The sequence below is a fragment of the Haliaeetus albicilla genome, chromosome 1, assembly GCF_947461875.1.
Source record: "Haliaeetus albicilla chromosome 1, bHalAlb1.1, whole genome shotgun sequence".
Taxonomy (NCBI): Eukaryota; Metazoa; Chordata; class Aves; order Accipitriformes; family Accipitridae; genus Haliaeetus; species Haliaeetus albicilla.
In genome coordinates this window covers 76150068-76166859 of record NC_091483.1, presented here as the reverse complement: position 1 = coordinate 76166859, position 16792 = coordinate 76150068, and the positions used below count along the sequence as shown (strand labels likewise).

The window sequence follows — 16792 nt, the reverse complement described above, 5'->3', positions numbered from 1 at the left end:
GGCATGCTAACTGAAAGCAAAAAGCTTTCTCAAACTATTCTAGAAGAGTTCTTAGATTATGAAATGATAACACAGTACAAATGGACAGATCAGATTTGTTTCCGTGAGACTGGGTGAGCAGTTTTATTTCCATTTCTTGCACGTAGTGATGATGAGGTTATATCTATCTTTAAATGTTGGCTAATCCCTTAAATTCCGCCAGCATTATTGTTTGGTTCGTTTTTAGTTATGCATGTGTCATTGCTAACCACTCAGAAGTATCATTGTGCCACCTAGATTAATTCCCGTTTACCAAGGAAAAGGAAAATAAGGATGCTTTTTAACCCTACTCAGATGCATCAGTGTGCTCAGGGAAAATTTCTTAAAGCTTTTTTCTTTTCCTCTTTTGTGTCAGATTGTATTTACTCAAGAACGGTGGTTCTATGAGTGATATTTCTAGCGGTTTAATGATTCTTATTACCTGTTTCGACAAGCTAGGGCATGTGATGGTGTTTGTAAAATTATCTTGTTAAATTTGATTTCAACAACGGGAAAAGAGATTTTGAGGAGCAATATATGAAAAGGAATAAAGAAAACAGTTTTTTCCACATATGAACTTTTCTTTAACATTCAATGCCTTTGTGTTGTAAAAGCTGTGTGAAAAAACAGGTGATCTCCTGCTGTGTGAAGGACTTTGCTATCGAGCATTTCATGTAAGCTGCCTTGGGCTCTCTGGAAGACCAGCAGGAAAATTCATTTGTAGTGAATGTACATCAGGCAAGTTTGTCCCTTTCTATTAATAAAAAAAAAAAAGTTGTAGTTTTCCCATACATTGTTCTAGGAGATCCTCCTGGACAGAGTATTTATCTTTGGAGAAACCATGTTTATCCTATGGTGCCTGGCAGGGTGGGAGTTCATGTAGTACTATTAAGTGTGCCATGTTTTAGAAAGCTCACTCTGTTTTCAGTGAGAACTCTCTTGCAACTTGGCTGATTTAGTCTGAATTCCATTGCCTTAATAATTGCAGAATATTTGCTCTCTGAGTACAATTAAAGATTAGATTTTAAGTCTGTCACAAAGAATTAAGAAATCCTAGAAAAAAAACCCAGCAACTGAAACGTTTAAGTCCTTTTTCAGTCCTTTGTGTGTCTGTATCAATCTTTTGCTTTTCCTATTAAAAGACTACCTTATTGCTATTAATTTCATTTGCTTTTAATCCTATAATAACTGCTTGGAAGTTCTTCATCTTAAAACTTTACATAAAAGATTTGCATTCTTGCTTATAAGCTCAGTCCAGTACATGTGGTAAACCTTGTTGGAGCAAGGCTGCTTCAAAATAAAGCTGTTCCAAGCGGTCCAGAGAGAAGATTAGAGGACGCTTGTCTTTGGTTTGTGGACCTACTTCAAATTTCACAGGATCACAGACAACCCATCATCCTATTTCATTGCTTTAAAAAAAAAAAAAGAAGAAATTCACAGTCTTCCTGGCGTACTGAGGCTTATAAATAAGAACGTAAAAGCAGATCAGTGAGGCTTTGGGTGTCGTTGTGTACACTTCAACTGCAATGGGTTTGCATTGTAACTTTATTTCATCTGTATCTGAGCAGATTAGTATGTGACACTAAAGAGTTAAAGCAAAAAAGATTGCTGCATCAAATCATAGAATCTGATTTGAGTTTGTTTAAAAAAAAAAAAAAACCACAACAAAAGCAACTCCCCCGTGCATAATAAAATCTCACAACAGAAGCATTTTAAATTCACGTGTTTGGATGAAAAATTAGTTACATTATTTTTATTACTTTTGCCACTAGGTGTGCATACGTGTTTTGTGTGTAAAGAGAGAAAGGCAGATGTGAAACGCTGTGTTGTATCCCACTGCGGAAAATTCTACCATGAAGCTTGTGTGAAAAAATTTCATCTTACTGTGTTTGAGAACAGGGGGTTTCGATGTCCTCTCCACAGCTGCCTAAGTTGTCATGTTAGTAACCCCTCACATCCACGAATTTCAAAAGGTAGTTTCATTTTACGTTTCTATGACTGATCAATTAAGTCTGTGTATGCTATGTTAAGGTAAGGAATCTGTCCATTTAATAGCTGCTAGCTGCAATTTTTCAGGCATGCATGGACTATTGATTGATTCAGAATTTAAAAAATAATAATAATTGAATCATTTTAGTCAACATTAGTATTTACTTGTGTTCTTGTTTTTTAACTAGCTTTCAATTACCTATAGTTAACCATGTTTTCTTCTCCAAAGAGGATGAAATCTCAAATGCATGTATGATGAGGAGAGACAGGCTGAGCACAGTGAGGGCAAGACCTGTGAATGTACAAATACTGCAGCAAAGCTCGCCGAATGTGGAGACATTTGATTCTGTGCATATTTTTAGCTTTGGGCAACATCTGTAGACAAAATTGCATGACTGAGGAAAGCTTGTCTACCCTGGTGTACATAGTTAAAGCCTTCACATTTAAATATTATAGTGCTTTAAATTCAGTGTAGGGTTCTTTAAAAACCTTTGTTAATTCAGTGTTGTTGCTAAATGCATATATGCAGACTGAAAACATAACTGGTATATTTTTGAGTGTTTATAGGCTACCTCAGGCAGTACTACTATTTTTTAGGTCAAATAATAAATCAGTTTTGTTCAAAAATAACATGGCAGTGTTCTGCTTTTGCTAGGAAAGATGATGCGTTGTGTTCGCTGTCCTGTTGCATACCATGCTGGAGACGTTTGCATTGCTGCGGGATGTGCAGTCATCGCTTCCAACAGCATTGTTTGTACGAATCATTTCACTGCCATGAAAGGAAAAAGTCATCATGCGCATGTCAATGTGAGCTGGTGCTTTGTGTGTTCAAAAGGTAAACTGATGTAAAACTCTTTTCGTAAATGCAGCATCAAAACGTTTTATTCTTCAATTTAAATTTTATTTTACTAATCTGTTTATAGAAAATCATTAGAAATGTGGCGTATTAAGTCAGATTCTGTTAGATATAGAAATAACTTCAGATTGGCTCGTGCTGCTTCAAGTTTTTGAGTATCCTTTTTTTGCAGATATAATTTATTAAGAAATGTTTTTACTTGGACTTTGTCCAGCAACCAGAAGCCTGATTTAATTCTTTACCAGAGACAAATAATGAGAAGCATTTCTCTACTCTTTCCCGTGTTGAATGTACTGAAGCTTTTTGTATTTCTTTATCGTTAATACATAATATTAAAACATAAATATTTTAAGAGTTGCTTTTAGTTTAGCAGCAGACAGTAAATTAAATCAGTATTAGTCGTTGCTGGGAGTGCCACTAATTAAGGGTGTTTTAGTTTATGTTGTACAATAAATTTATTTCTTACTGAGAACCACAAAATGCATAGTGCTGATTAAACTGTAGCAGTGAAAGTTTACCTGATTTGTTAACAAATTAACATGCAGCATAGCAGCTTTTAAGCTGCAGCAAACGTTCCACTTGGTAATTCATGGAACAAACTAACAGCCTCATTCCCTCTCCCCCCAGGAAAAAAAAATGAGAACTCTGCTGTTAAAATTTTGCATACAGTGGAATATTAATATATATTAAACTATGTTAAATATATTGTAGTCATTAAAGTAAAACAAAGTAATTATAATTTGCGGTGCACTATTCTGGCTTTTTTATCGCTAGCTTGCTTGTTATGTTGTATGTATTACTAATCTGAGTCTGCCAGGCATTCAAATTAGTAAGGATCTTTTGGGTTTTGTACACAATGAAACAACATGTATTTGTTGCAGGCCAGCATGTTTTAACTATTTATTTTCTAACTGAACCTACCACATGTGTATTGCACTGCTTTGAACCTGATTGGAATGCAAAACTTTTATTTTTGTCTTGATGTTTTTCAACCTTTTTTTTTCTTTTTTTCTTTTTTTTTTTTTTTTTTTTCTCTGAAGGAGGAAGCTTGTTGTGCTGCGAGTCATGTCCTGCAGCGTTTCACCCAGACTGTTTAAACATTGAAATGCCAGATGGGAGCTGGTACTGCAATGACTGCAGGGCGGGAAAGAAGCTCCATTTCCAGGATATTATTTGGGTTAAACTGGGAAATTACAGGTCTGATGAAGGGATTTATTCTGTTTTACAGTACTGACATGTTTAATTAAGGATCATACAATTGGTTGCTTCTGTCGGCCCTTCTTGCTGCACATATATTTCTCATTCCTCTGAGAACTAGGGACCACTTGCAAAATTCAAGTTCAAAGACTCATAGCTTCACTGTTGGTTTCGGCCAAGGCATTACCCATACAGGACTCGTCCTAGTCTTCTGACATCTGCTTCCAGTGTATGAGCCTTCAACCCCTTTTGTTTCAGAGATCTCTTCAAATAATTAAGCTGGTATAACTTGTAATTGGCTAAATTACTACCTTGCAGGCTGGGAGATAAGTCACTCAGGTTGTCAGTGTTTTACACTTCATTGAGATTTGAGTGAGATAAAGGTGGGTGGGGTTTACCCTAGAAAGCATTAATAGCTATTATCGGCTGTCTCTTGATCTTTGACAATTACAGTGATTGCAGGCCTTGTTAAAGATGTTTTTGCTAACCAGATGCAAGGAGCTTTATGTGTGTGCTTATTTTGCAGGCTGTCAAAAGTCCCACAGATTTGACTGTCAGCCTTTCCTTTTCTAGTCCTGTCTTCTCCCATTGTCTAGTGAGTGGGGGGAGGAAAGGATTTTAAATCCACTTAGATCTTGGAAATAATAATCAGTTACTGCTGTTGTCATGGTTTAGCCCCAGCCAGCAAGCAAGCACCACTCAGCCGCTCACTCACTTCCCCCCCACCCAGTGGGATGGGGGAGAAAATCAGGAAAAGAAGTAAAACTCATGGGTTGAGATAAGAACAGTTTAATAGAACAGAAAAGAAGAAACTAATAATGATAACACTAATAAAATGACAAGTCATAATAAAAGGATTGGAATATACAAATGATGCACAGTGCAATTGCTCACCACCCACCGATTAACGCCCGGTTAGTTCCTGAGCAGCAATCCCCCCCAGCCCCACTCCCCCCAGTTTATATACTGGGCATGACATCACATGGTATGGAATACCCCTTTGGCCAGTTGGGGTCAGCTGCCCTGGCTGTGTCCCCTCCCAACTTCTTGTGCCCCTCCAGCCTTCTTGCTGGCTGGGCATCAGAAGCTGAAAATTCCTTGACTTAGTATAAACACTACTTGGCAACAACTGAAAACATCAGTGTGTTATCAACATTCTTCTCATACCTAGCTCAGAAGCATAGCACTGTACCAGCTACTAGGGAGACAATTAACTCTATCCCAGCTGAAACCAGAACAGCTATTTAGGGTGATTTTGTTAAACTGTCTCTTGCAAAAAGAGCTTGACTGAAACGCTGTATTTTTTTATTTGTACTTCTGTGCTAGATGGTGGCCTGCAGAAGTTTGCCATCCGAAAAACGTTCCCCCAAATATCCAGAAAATGAAGCATGAAATCGGAGAATTTCCTGTGTTTTTCTTTGGTTCTAAGGATTACTATTGGACGCACCAAGCACGGGTGTTCCCTTATATGGAGGGAGACAGAGGGAGTAGATACCAGGGGATCAAAGGAATTGGAAAAGTCTTCAAAAATGGTACGTAGCTATAAGTAAACAAAAATAATCTCGTGATATGCATGCTTTGCTTTCATCATACATAGCCTTGGGTCTGTTTTTGTACATTACTAACTCTGAATGAAAGCATTATTTTCATGGCTTGTAGAAGACTAGCATCTAATGGGAATTATTTCTGATGCTTTTTAATTTCCAGAAAGGAAATGATGAGTGTAACTGGGAGACAGAAAGGGTAGGATTGATACATTTGTTAAGAGCATTAACACTCCAGAAGCATTCTTTGCAAGAAAATTGAATGGTGGGACGAGGAAGTAGAAGGCTATTCTTTGTTTAACACACACAGGAAAGAGCAAGTCAACTTGAGGGAGTAATCCTCTTTCTAGCATTTCTGTTGATACAACAATCTTTTTTAGCTTTGCAAGAAGCTGAAGCTCGATTTCGAGAAATAAAGCTACAGCGAGAAGCCAAAGAAACCCAAGAAAGTGAACGTAAACCTCCACCATACAAGCATATTAAGGTAAAGTTTGAGGAAATTACATTGGATACTCAAAGGTCTAAGCCAGCACTGGAGAGGAAGAGCCGAGTGGTGAGATGGGGAGGAGAGGTTGTAATGATGTGCTGGTGACTGTGCTTTTACAGTTATGAGATGATGAAATTTTGCTTCCATTGGAACATCTAGCGTTGCAAAAACAAATTAACAGTATTACAGTAACCACTGCAGTAACTCTTAGAATAAATTCAAATGTTTTAAAGTGATATTTGAACTATTTTAACGTATTGTGCAGGTGAACAAACCTTGTGGTAAAGTGCAGATATATACTGCTGACATTTCTGAGATTCCCAAATGCAACTGCAAACCCACAGATGAAAACCCTTGTGGCTTTGATTCTGAGTGCCTAAATAGGATGCTGATGTACGAATGCCATCCACAAGTTTGTCCAGCGGGAGAACGGTGCCAAAACCAGTGCTTTACAAAACGTCAATACCCTGAGACAAAGATCATCAAAACCGATGGGAAAGGTTGGGGTCTGGTCGCTAAGAGGGACATTAAAAAGGTATGAATCATTCTTGCCTAGAAAAGAATTGGTGACTTGTGATGTTGTTTGTGGGTTTGGTATATACTTTACTAGTGATACCTGGTATCTTTCAGGGAGAGTTTGTGAATGAGTATGTTGGGGAGCTGATTGATGAAGAGGAATGTATGGCAAGAATCAAATATGCACATGAAAATGACATTACCCACTTCTATATGCTTACTATTGATAAGGTAGAGTATGTTACTTTTTTCCCCATTGTTTAATTATAACATTATTTTGATCTCTTTTCCTTCTGTTGATCACCTTCGTATGACACTCTGCTACCTTTGAAATTCCAGTTTTAAATATTTGCGGTGTTGTATCTTCTGTGCCTGCTTGCTCCATTCTATATATATAATGCATCTTATTAGTTCTAACTGCGTAATGTAATAAAGTATATATTAAGCTCTATAAATTGTGCTTTGTTGCTTGAAATCAAGTACGGCAAAAGTATTTAACTGCCTAGTCTTAAAAGGAAGTATGAAGTTTTGGGAAATGGTAATGATACGGGTGAAGGAATTACTGTTAGCAATCCTTTTACTAAAATTTCAACAACAACAAAAAAATTGTCACTTGAGAGTGGTGTGGAATATAGTTGTGAGGCTGTGTCCTACATTGGGCATTTAATCTTTTTTGCAACTATCTGTCCCTTTCTTTGTTTACAGCAAGACTAGGCTTGTGCTTTTGTAGAAACTCTTTTCTGAAAGCACTATCTGCGTTAGTAGCCAGCCAGCACTCCACAAATTGATTCTGCAGCAAATTAATCCAGCACATTAATTAATGCAGCATATTAATCCAGCATCTGTGGTTCTGTGTGCACACCTCTGAGTATTTTGTTCCTGAGAAGGGGAAGAAAGGGGAGAACCCAGACAGCAGGGGGTATTGATAATATATATTATATTGCTTCATTCCCCAAACAGCTACTTAGGAGAAAAACAAGAGTTGGCTGTCAGTCCTGCATATTTTTTGAGTCCTAATCACCTTTCTTTTGCTCGAGACTGTACTGCTCCGTATTTCCACAGCTACTGTTTTCATTAGTCCTGTAACACGGGAGCTCCTGCACAGGAGTTATCACCTGAGAATGATGAAACCGCGTTCCTCTGAACACTTAAGTTTCTCACCCCTCTGCTAAACTGACATACAATGTCAGTGCATTAAATATCTGAACTGAACATGTGTTTGACTTGCCGTAGTTAATAAATGCTCATTGTGGTTCTATCTTGCAAAAATTATGAGGCTGAGCTGCACATGCAGTTAGAGTGGCTAGATGTATGTGCACATAGTCATGACAATCATACATGTGCGTTATAAAAATGAGTTAGAAGGAAACTATAATACTATTTCATAAATAAGCAAAGCTTTCTTAAGCAGCTCTGCAAAGGAACACAGTTCTGGCTATTTCAAGGCTTTATTTTATTTTGTTAATGTCTGATAGGTTTAATGGAGATAGAAATTAAAAGGTAACTGTGTGTAGGGATGGGATTTTTTAGTTTACCAAGAGCTTGTTTTTGTTTAAACCAGGCTGATTTGGGGAAAGCAAGCTGGTGAGAAACTGGTAATCTCTGCAAGTAATCATGCAGTGACTTGGTAAATATTGTAAAGCACAGTATTTGTAAATGCGTCACAGCTTTGTGAATGTGAAGTAAAAGGTAAATGGACTGAGTTTGAGTTTTGAGGCTTTCTGGAGGGAGGGGGTTCTTTAATATGACCACCACAGTGCTCACAAGAACACTTATCCTGCCGTGTGGCTACGATGGGTTCTGGGAAAATGTGAGCTAGAGCACAAGTATTGCTTTGGGAGTGTCACATTCCAGGCCACATGAGACACTACAGTTTTCAATACAACATATACCATCGGTTTGCTTGTGTGCTTCTGGGTAGCAACACCATGTCTGTTTTGAATGCAACTACTGAAATAATTTATGGAAATTTTTGTGTGTGTGTGTGAGAGGGGGAGAAAAAATGGCATTCATTCTGTTGCTCGTTTGATCTCCAGGACCGTATTATTGATGCTGGCCCCAAAGGAAACTATTCTCGGTTTATGAATCACAGCTGCCAACCAAATTGTGAAACTCTAAAATGGACAGTAAATGGAGACACTCGTGTCGGCCTGTTTGCTGTGTGCGATATTCCTGCAGGTATATCAGCTTATGTTGGTTTTGGTTTAATACCCTAAGTTAAACCTTTTGCACAGTTATGAGTGGGATGGTCATGGATTAACTGATTCAGTGCAAATATTTTTGTAGAGAACTCAGCACACGGAAGAGATGCTTTGTGATCTGCCTTAATGTTTCTTAATAGTGAGTCCCATGGCTGCTTTTTGTTGCTTGCTTCTAAGGGAACACCAAAGACCCCTTAGTTAGTATCCTTGCATTCACTTCATGTTGTAGAGCATAGTTTTTGGTTTAGAGATCTCTAATAGTACTAATGCATCTTTTCAAGTGAAGATAATAAGCTTAAGGAGTGGATGTAGGAGGCTGTTTAAAAGTATGTATGTTCTGGTTTGTGTACACACATGCACACACACATATATCTATCTGTAGCTCTTTCTAGCTGTATAGATACATAGATATATATAACGTGTGTGTGTAGACCAGACACATGCACAGTTTTGTGAAGTCAAACCGATTTATTTTAAAATGTAATTGCATAGACATCATGCTGTGCTGGCATCTAGTTTATCATTGTCAGTGCTTATGAGCAGTAAAGAGGGGGAAAATCTTTCGATAATAGATCAGCAAGCAAGTACAAAACCAGAAGACAGATAATGAAACCTTTTTTTGTCTGTAATAATTTTGATAGACTTTGTTACCTTGTCCTTCATAATGAAAGGGTATGTCTTCTCTCACTCAGGGACAGAGCTGACTTTTAATTACAACCTCGACTGTCTGGGCAATGAAAAAACAGTCTGCAAATGTGGTGCCCCAAACTGCAGTGGATTTCTTGGGGACAGACCAAAGGCAAGTAATATATCAAGAGATTTTGAAGGTGTCTTGTCTACTAGCCTTGGTTTTTTTTTTGGGGTATGTGTTGGTGGACCAGTTTTATGTTATGATAAGGGTTAATGCTGCTTGAACAGAGGCTAGCTGTCCTCTGAGGAAAAAGCTTACTGTTTCCCTTGCTGGGAAGATGGAAACATTCTTTTGCCAAATATAACCTTGGTGCTAAAGAATACATTTTTATGCTGTAATAGTACAGCAGGTGATACTGGGTTTGGGAACACCTAAAATATTTTCTCCCACTTTCTCCTATGAGAAATTAATTACTTTGGGTCCTGAATAAGAAATACTGCTAGCTACTGGTGCTAGCTTCTGGAATCAAAAGCATATTAAAAAAGGGGTTGCAGAAGGAATAACCTTCCCTGTCCTTTTTGAAGTATGGGGAGGGGAAGGGTCATAGGAGCTAGGAACTGACTAAGAACGAGCCTAACTATAGTCAGTGAGATTGTTCTGACATTGCAGTTTATATTTCCCCCATCTAAACCTTAAAGTATGATTATTTTGTTAAGATTTGTTAAACAAAATTTAGTTGAACTGAAGAATAAAAAATGGTGAGTTTTGAATGATACCAAATTACATCAAGAAATGACCTGTATGATTCATGTCAGGTTAATGTAAAACCCATAATCCAGCAGAAGTTGATGGGGCTTCCTGAAGGGCTGGCATGGGAGTATGAGGGAAGGCACAAGTACATTGCCAAGAGAAAAAAATTTCACCTGTGGATGTAGAAAGGCTGCACCTTCATGCAGTCTTTCACACTGCTCAGTATCAGGCACTTCAGAGGGTAGACTTAAAATCTCCAGAATTCACATAGCCGGTTTTTGTTAAGGGATGGGCTTAGTGAGATTTCACATAAGCTGGTGATCAATTTACGGAGACAGCCATGAAGAAATGAAATGTTACAGTTCAGTTTTGCAGAGCTGTCTGCATTGGTAGATAGAATGGGCTAATTTTAAAGAAAGTAGGCAATGATCACTGGGGTGAGGGGAGGGAATGGTGGTAGGGATGTTGAAAAAACACCCAGAATGAATTTTGTATAATTTGGTGAAGGAGAGTTGAAGTGCAAGCAGCAGAATGTCAGATTGAAATAGGGATAAGGTTTGGTATATTCTTTCTAGCATTATGGGCACAGCTACAGTTCCTGAAATTCTGTGTCTGTTCCTCAAAGAGAAGTAGAGGCTGGTTTTAGTAATTCCAGCATGAGTATACACAACTGGAAGAGAAAAATGGATATTGAAGTGAAGTGATTGGTGGTGCAAAAACAAAATGAGGGTAAACTGGCCGCAAGTAGATTAGACTGGAAATTGGAAGACCTTTTCTCAGTGGTAAGAAAGTGGAAGAGCTTTCCAGTAGGATTGTAGGGACAAGACCTGGTTTCAGATGACTGTTCCCAAGGGTCAGTGTGGTTTCACTGTCAACACAGATAGGTGTGGTGAGGCATTGGACATGTCTGCACCAAGTCAAATTTTTGCCTGGCATGGTCTGCCAGACATGCCAACAGTTTTGCTAGGCTGTGTAATATTTTTCCATTGCAAAACTGGCATTTACAGATTTGCATCTTACTCTTTTAGAATTCTTCCACTAATGCCTCAGAAGAAAAAGGCAAAAAGACCAAAAAGAGAACACGGAGACGCAGAACGAAAAATGAAGGGAAGAAAGAATCTGAAGATGATTGTTTCCGTTGTGGTGATGGAGGCCAGCTGGTATTGTGCGACAGGAAATCTTGTACTAAAGCTTATCATCTCTCCTGTCTTGGTTTGGTGAAACGTCCTTTTGGTGAGTCAGCTTGCCTCTTAAACTTACGTAAATAAATAACTTGGGCAGGTACCTCACTTATTATTGCACTGAAACCTTGTCAAGAGTGCCATCTTGAAAACATGGTTTTCGTATGGTGAGAACTTCATTCATGCATCAAGTAGGAGCTCTTCTTGAGTATGGAGACAAAATTATGGCCTTCCTCCTGCCTCTCTGGCAAAATGAGCCTTTTGTTTTACAAGGTAATTGAGTACATCACTCCGTAAGAGCACTGTGGCCCTGTCACAGGAAAGTTGATTATATCTACGAAACACATGAAGCCAGTTGAGTTCAAGCCAAAAGAATAGCAATAGCATCTGGAACAAGGCGAGTAGGAAAACGTTAAAGGCAGCACACATCAGGTTGCAGTTCCAGATACCACAGAAGTTACCTGGTTCCAGTCAGCCATGTTAGGTGGTTTATGAAGAAGTGAAGCAGGCAAAGCCTGTTATCCCAGAAACAAGTGAAACAATGACTGGTAAGATATGCTGGGACAAATGAGCGTCCGTAGGTAAAGCACACCAGCCGTCCCTGAGCAAAACTTGCAACAAACAGGTGAGCGTCGTAATGGTAGGCAGCAGTTGACTGCGTGTTTGGATACTCTACCAGCCTACAAGTTCTGTAAAAAGCTGTTGAGTAAAGCCTGAATAATTTCTTCTAGCTGGACTTGACTGCTGTATTTAAATGAGAGGATGTCAAGTCTGCTACTTACTGCTGTCAGTTGAGCTTTAGAAGTATGTTGTAGCATTTTGATTTTTGAGATTAGCCCCAGTAGTTGTCTCATCTTCCTTTGTCAGGAAAGTCGTGCGTTGTTCAGCTGCCAGAACACAAAACTTCTTTAAAAGACGGTGACGAGTTTTCCTCCCCACTAATGCACTCTTTGTTTTTGATGGCAGGAAAGTGGGAGTGTCCTTGGCACCACTGTGATGTGTGTGGCAAACCGTCTGTTTCTTTCTGCCACTTCTGCCCAAATTCTTTCTGCAAGGAACACCAAGACGGGACAGTACTAAATTCTATGTTGAATGGACAGTTATGCTGCTCTGAACATGTTCTCGGGGTGGATTCTGTTGAAACTCAGAAGACTGAGAGACCCCGCAAAAAACTGAACAAGTTGAAGCCTAAGAGAAAGCAGAGGAACAGATGGATGAGAGCTGAATGCAAATAGTCATGGACTGCAGTTTCTACTGCCAACACTATCTTGTAGATAAGTTGTGAATATGACCAGGGAAGGACACAATTTTACATATATTCTGTAAAGGTTACATGGGGGGGAATGTTTTGTTTTGTTTTGTTTTGTTTTTATAAATCCACTGAGCCAACCACAGCAGTCTTCTGCTGCTTCTGCACTGATAACGAACTGCATAGTTCAGAAAATTTCAGGACAAACCAAACTTATTACTCAGCATTACAGTTACACTTGAATTGTTACGAATGTAAAAGGTTCCCTCCAAAATACTTTCACGTTGGAGGTAGGTTAAAATCAAACCAGGTAGGCGTAACCATAGGTTTTTGAGGTAGTATTTGTCAACCAACAGATGTTTAAAATAGTAAGTATATCCTTGAAAGAAGTTATTAGCTCTCGAGTCCTTTTAAGTAAGAAATGGCTTCATCTGTGGTCCCAATGAGATTTGCTTGCCTTGTGTGTTTTTGAGCAAGTGCTTGAATGCCATTCATGATCCAGGTGCGTATCTCACTATAACCACACACATAACGATTTGTTTGTGCTCTTATAAAATAGCTCTCCAATGATTCTTAAACAAACATGTTTTTAAATATCCTTCCACCAAGAAATACAGTGCATGGTGGGAGAGGCACACCCTGTATCAGAGAGGGGAAATCTTACATTGTAAGAGATTTTTTTCTATACTGTTTTTTCCTGTATTTCATTCCAGCAAAATCGAAGTCACTTGATCTTGCAGAGCTGTACAAATCTGGATTTAAAGGGATATTGTCTTGCAATCTAGGCCCAATACTCCAGGATTTTTGTGTCTTAATAAAAATAAATCTTACAAAACCAATCATTTGAAAAAATTACTCGATTTTTTTCCCCCTTAATGTCAAGCAAAACACAGAGGCAAACATTTCTTTGGAATGCTTGGAGTCCAAGCGTTACAACTTTGTGAGAATGCAAAAAATGCCCAACAAGGAACAAAAAAAAACCCCATGAATGAAACAGAAGGTGAAACTTGACTGAAGTGCAAAAACTAAATTCAAAACAACTAATTAAAAGTGAAATAGATTTTTGAAGAAGCACGTAAGGAACAATTTTAATGTGAAATTTAGCCTGACTCTCTTCCTTTTGATAAAGTTTGTATGAAACTGGCTACTCGACTTGGCAGACTGAAATTATTCTTTACTTTTTTAGGAGCTCTGCTCTCGACTCTCTTATTGCCACTGTGTTGTGTCAGCAAAGCTGTTTTGAATTCTTTGCTCCCGTTAGGTTCTCACACTTGCAGTGAGATAAATATACAAGATTTAGTATTGATGGAAATAATATTAGAACTAGGAAAAAACGGTAAAGAAAAATGTCTTTACCTGTTTTCTTCCCAGTGCATGTCATTGGTGTGTGATTAGGCAGTGTTACAAGTAAGTTTTGACTTGTGCCATTGTTATCTAGCCTCTGTAAACACAATGTGCGCCTTCATGTCCATTTAGTAATTTGTGTATGTTCTAGCTTAGTTTGCCTTTAATAGTGCAGAAACTCTGTGTAGCCCTTTTGAAAATGAAGCCTTGCTATTATCATGAGAGTGTATGTTTTTTTCCAAAGTATTTCTTCAGGATTTGATTGCAGATTTAGTTTTTTGAATTATCGAAATCCTCATTTGTTCCCAACACGTAAAAACTTTGGTTTTATTAGAAGATATTAATTTAAAGAGGTTCTAAATGTAGCATTGCCTTATCCTGAACTCCTTGGTTTCTATTTTGTGACCAAACTGCTTTGTTCTTTTAATCAATTTTTATAAACACTGTTGGAAGGTTAATTTTTTTTCAAATAATTTTGAAAAAATAGCACAGTTCAAAATAGGGGGAAGTGTTACATGTTTGCATTTTTTGAAGTGGTATGCCAAGCCTTGCACTCGAGCTAAAAATCAAGATTTCTTAACTGATTTTGAGGGAAACTTTCCCTCTGCTCTAGATACTTGTTATACCAGGACTTAAGCATAGGCCTGTGCCTAAAATCAAAACCAAAAAATGATATTATGTATGTTTCTCTAATATTGGTTTGTGAGGGGAGGAAAGTGAGAATCAGGTAGTAAAGCAGAAAGATTTTCCTCATTGCTTTTAAACAAAATGAAGGAATTTGATGTCATTGGGACCATTCTTTGAATACTATACCATGTAAGGAAGGCTTTATAAGAATACCTTTAAATAAGTTATTATAAAATTTTACCTTTACATTCCATTGCTTTTATAATTTGTTAATTTTTTAGTTGTTTTGTTGCTTTTCCCTCTTCATATATAGGTGTAACAGCTCTGGCACCCTGGAACAGTTATGCCCCAGGTCCTAAGAGGCAGATACCCACTTCCAGAAGCCACCATCTCCAATAGTTACTGATCGGCCCTGCTGCAGTAACGCCATCCGTTGTAAGATCGGTCGCGGAGCCTACAACTCCCTGCCTGCCTCTCGGGTGGGCTGACAAGCACATTTAGTATGGCAGGATGCAGGACAGCCACCCATTTTGTATCTGTCTGTGGGTAAATAAAGACTTTGGCGTTCAAAGCAATCCCTCTCGGCGCTCTTTTCGTAACGTTAAACTTACACAAACAGATCTTAGCAAGTGGCTGTTTGACTTTCTGCTTCCTTCTACCTCTTCTCTGCTTCTTACTGCTCAACTCTTTGGGCCAATGAAGGCTTGCATCAGTGAGACTGCAAACTAGGAGTTTGCTTTTGAGTTGCTAGGAATTCGTTTCTTCTGCTGATCGCATACTTTGGAGATCGATCTTTAAAAGAAATGTGGATCATGTTCTCCCTTAATATGTACTGACTATGTAACCCCATGAGCTCAGCTAAGTCACTCAGGTGGTGATCTGGTAGAATTTTAGTATCTGAATCGGGAAAGGTGGGGTTTACGTGTTTTTCAATGAAGGCTTCTGTACCTTTCTCCGCAGCACTGGGAAAATAGGCTGAAGTTTTGTTAAAAAAAGACAACAAAAGAAAAGTTGTTTCACTGTTTTCCTTCTCCCACTGTTCAGATAGAAGGGAAAACAATCTTGAAAAATTAAGCTTTCTCATGATGCAACTCAATACTTTTTAGCATTCAGCAGCTTGAAAAATTTTCTGTTATAAATTCATCTAAATAACAGCTAAGTATGGCATATTATGTGGCATTAAATTATGTACTTAGTGCTTGCCCATCGAAGTAGAAAGATGTCTTTCCTTTTCCAGTAAACTCTTCAAAGCTGGTACACAATAGCCAAATTCAGAATTTGTTGTTCTTTTATCACATGACCAAGCATGGAAACAATTTTCAGTTGAATATGTTAGATGTATTTTCATACAATCTAGGAAGAATAATCAAATTAAATGTCTGTTTTGTTCAATAGCTTTGTGTTCATGGTCAGTTTTTAGTTGTTTTTTTTTAATTACTTGGAAAAGCAAAGTATCTTGAAAGAAGTATTAATGGGATTTTTCCACATTGTTGAGTCACATTATTCCATGTCTGACTGCTTGAGAAACTTCAGTGTCTTATTAAATATTAAAATTTATTCCTAGTTATTTAAAAAGTTGCTAATTCTTTTTTTGTAAAACAGCTCTATATAGTTATTTTTGGGACAATTTTTTTTCTTTAAGGAAAAAAAGTGAAATGAGACATACTAAGGAACCGTGGTTTGGCAGCAAGGGAACTGGGTATGTTGTTCTTCCATAGTGAAAACTTACACTCCAAGACTTCCTAAGAGACCCCATAGAAATAATGTTTTAGGCTTATATGGAGGTGATAACAATTGTGCTTTGGCTTGTTTACACAGCATTGCTTTTCACAAAAATACGGACTTTTTTTTGCAACACGGGTTTTCCTGTTACAGCGCTGTTTTCTGTTGCTCGTAATTTTACAGGCTTTAACGACTTTGAGCTGGAGTCATGCAGTCCTACCAGTTCTGTTCTCTTGGGTTTGTTTAGCTGTCACTGGTGCTGTTCCTGCTTGGTCAGGTCTGAATTTGACTGTGTTTTGCTTTTCCAGATGGGTTTTTCTTTGGGTCTGGTTTGACTTCATGGGTGGAATCTCCTGTGTCTGACAGCAGCTATGTTTTTTTGGTTGTTTTTTTTTTAAGAGCATTTCAGAAAATTGCTTTGATACGAATGGATTACTGTTCTGCTGAGATCCTCTGGTGCTCTGCATCAGGATTGTGTCC

At 38.1% G+C, this 16792-nt stretch overlaps 1 protein-coding gene and 1 non-coding gene across 8 annotated transcripts in view; both read left to right on the top strand.

Moving 5' to 3' along the window:
- Positions 1–15984, top strand: part of NSD2 (nuclear receptor binding SET domain protein 2) — a 105345-nt gene extending 89361 nt beyond the window's left edge. For 6 of the 7 annotated variants that reach the window (XM_069795402.1, XM_069795419.1, XM_069795392.1 and 3 more), the window contains 12 exons: positions 633–756; positions 1791–1991; positions 2663–2842; positions 3904–4060; positions 5387–5592; positions 5985–6088; positions 6357–6626; positions 6722–6838; positions 8644–8785; positions 9501–9607; positions 11218–11422; positions 12337–15984. In XM_069795402.1, the coding sequence (XP_069651503.1) occupies positions 633–756; positions 1791–1991; positions 2663–2842; positions 3904–4060; positions 5387–5592; positions 5985–6088; positions 6357–6626; positions 6722–6838; positions 8644–8785; positions 9501–9607; positions 11218–11422; positions 12337–12605 (2082 nt within the window). In that variant the 3' untranslated portion in view covers positions 12606–15984. Of the gene's footprint in view, positions 1–632; positions 757–1790; positions 1992–2662; positions 2843–3903; positions 4061–5386; positions 5593–5984; positions 6089–6356; positions 6627–6701; positions 6839–8643; positions 8786–9500; positions 9608–11217; positions 11423–12336 lie in introns of those variants that run through there. The other variant, XM_069795427.1, reaches the window with a different exon arrangement.
- LOC138688079 (small Cajal body-specific RNA 23) lies at positions 8364–8494 on the top strand. Its single transcript, XR_011327147.1, has one exon. It is a non-coding gene; the product is annotated as a small Cajal body-specific RNA 23 (non-coding RNA).
- Positions 15985–16792: the final 808 nt, after the last annotated feature.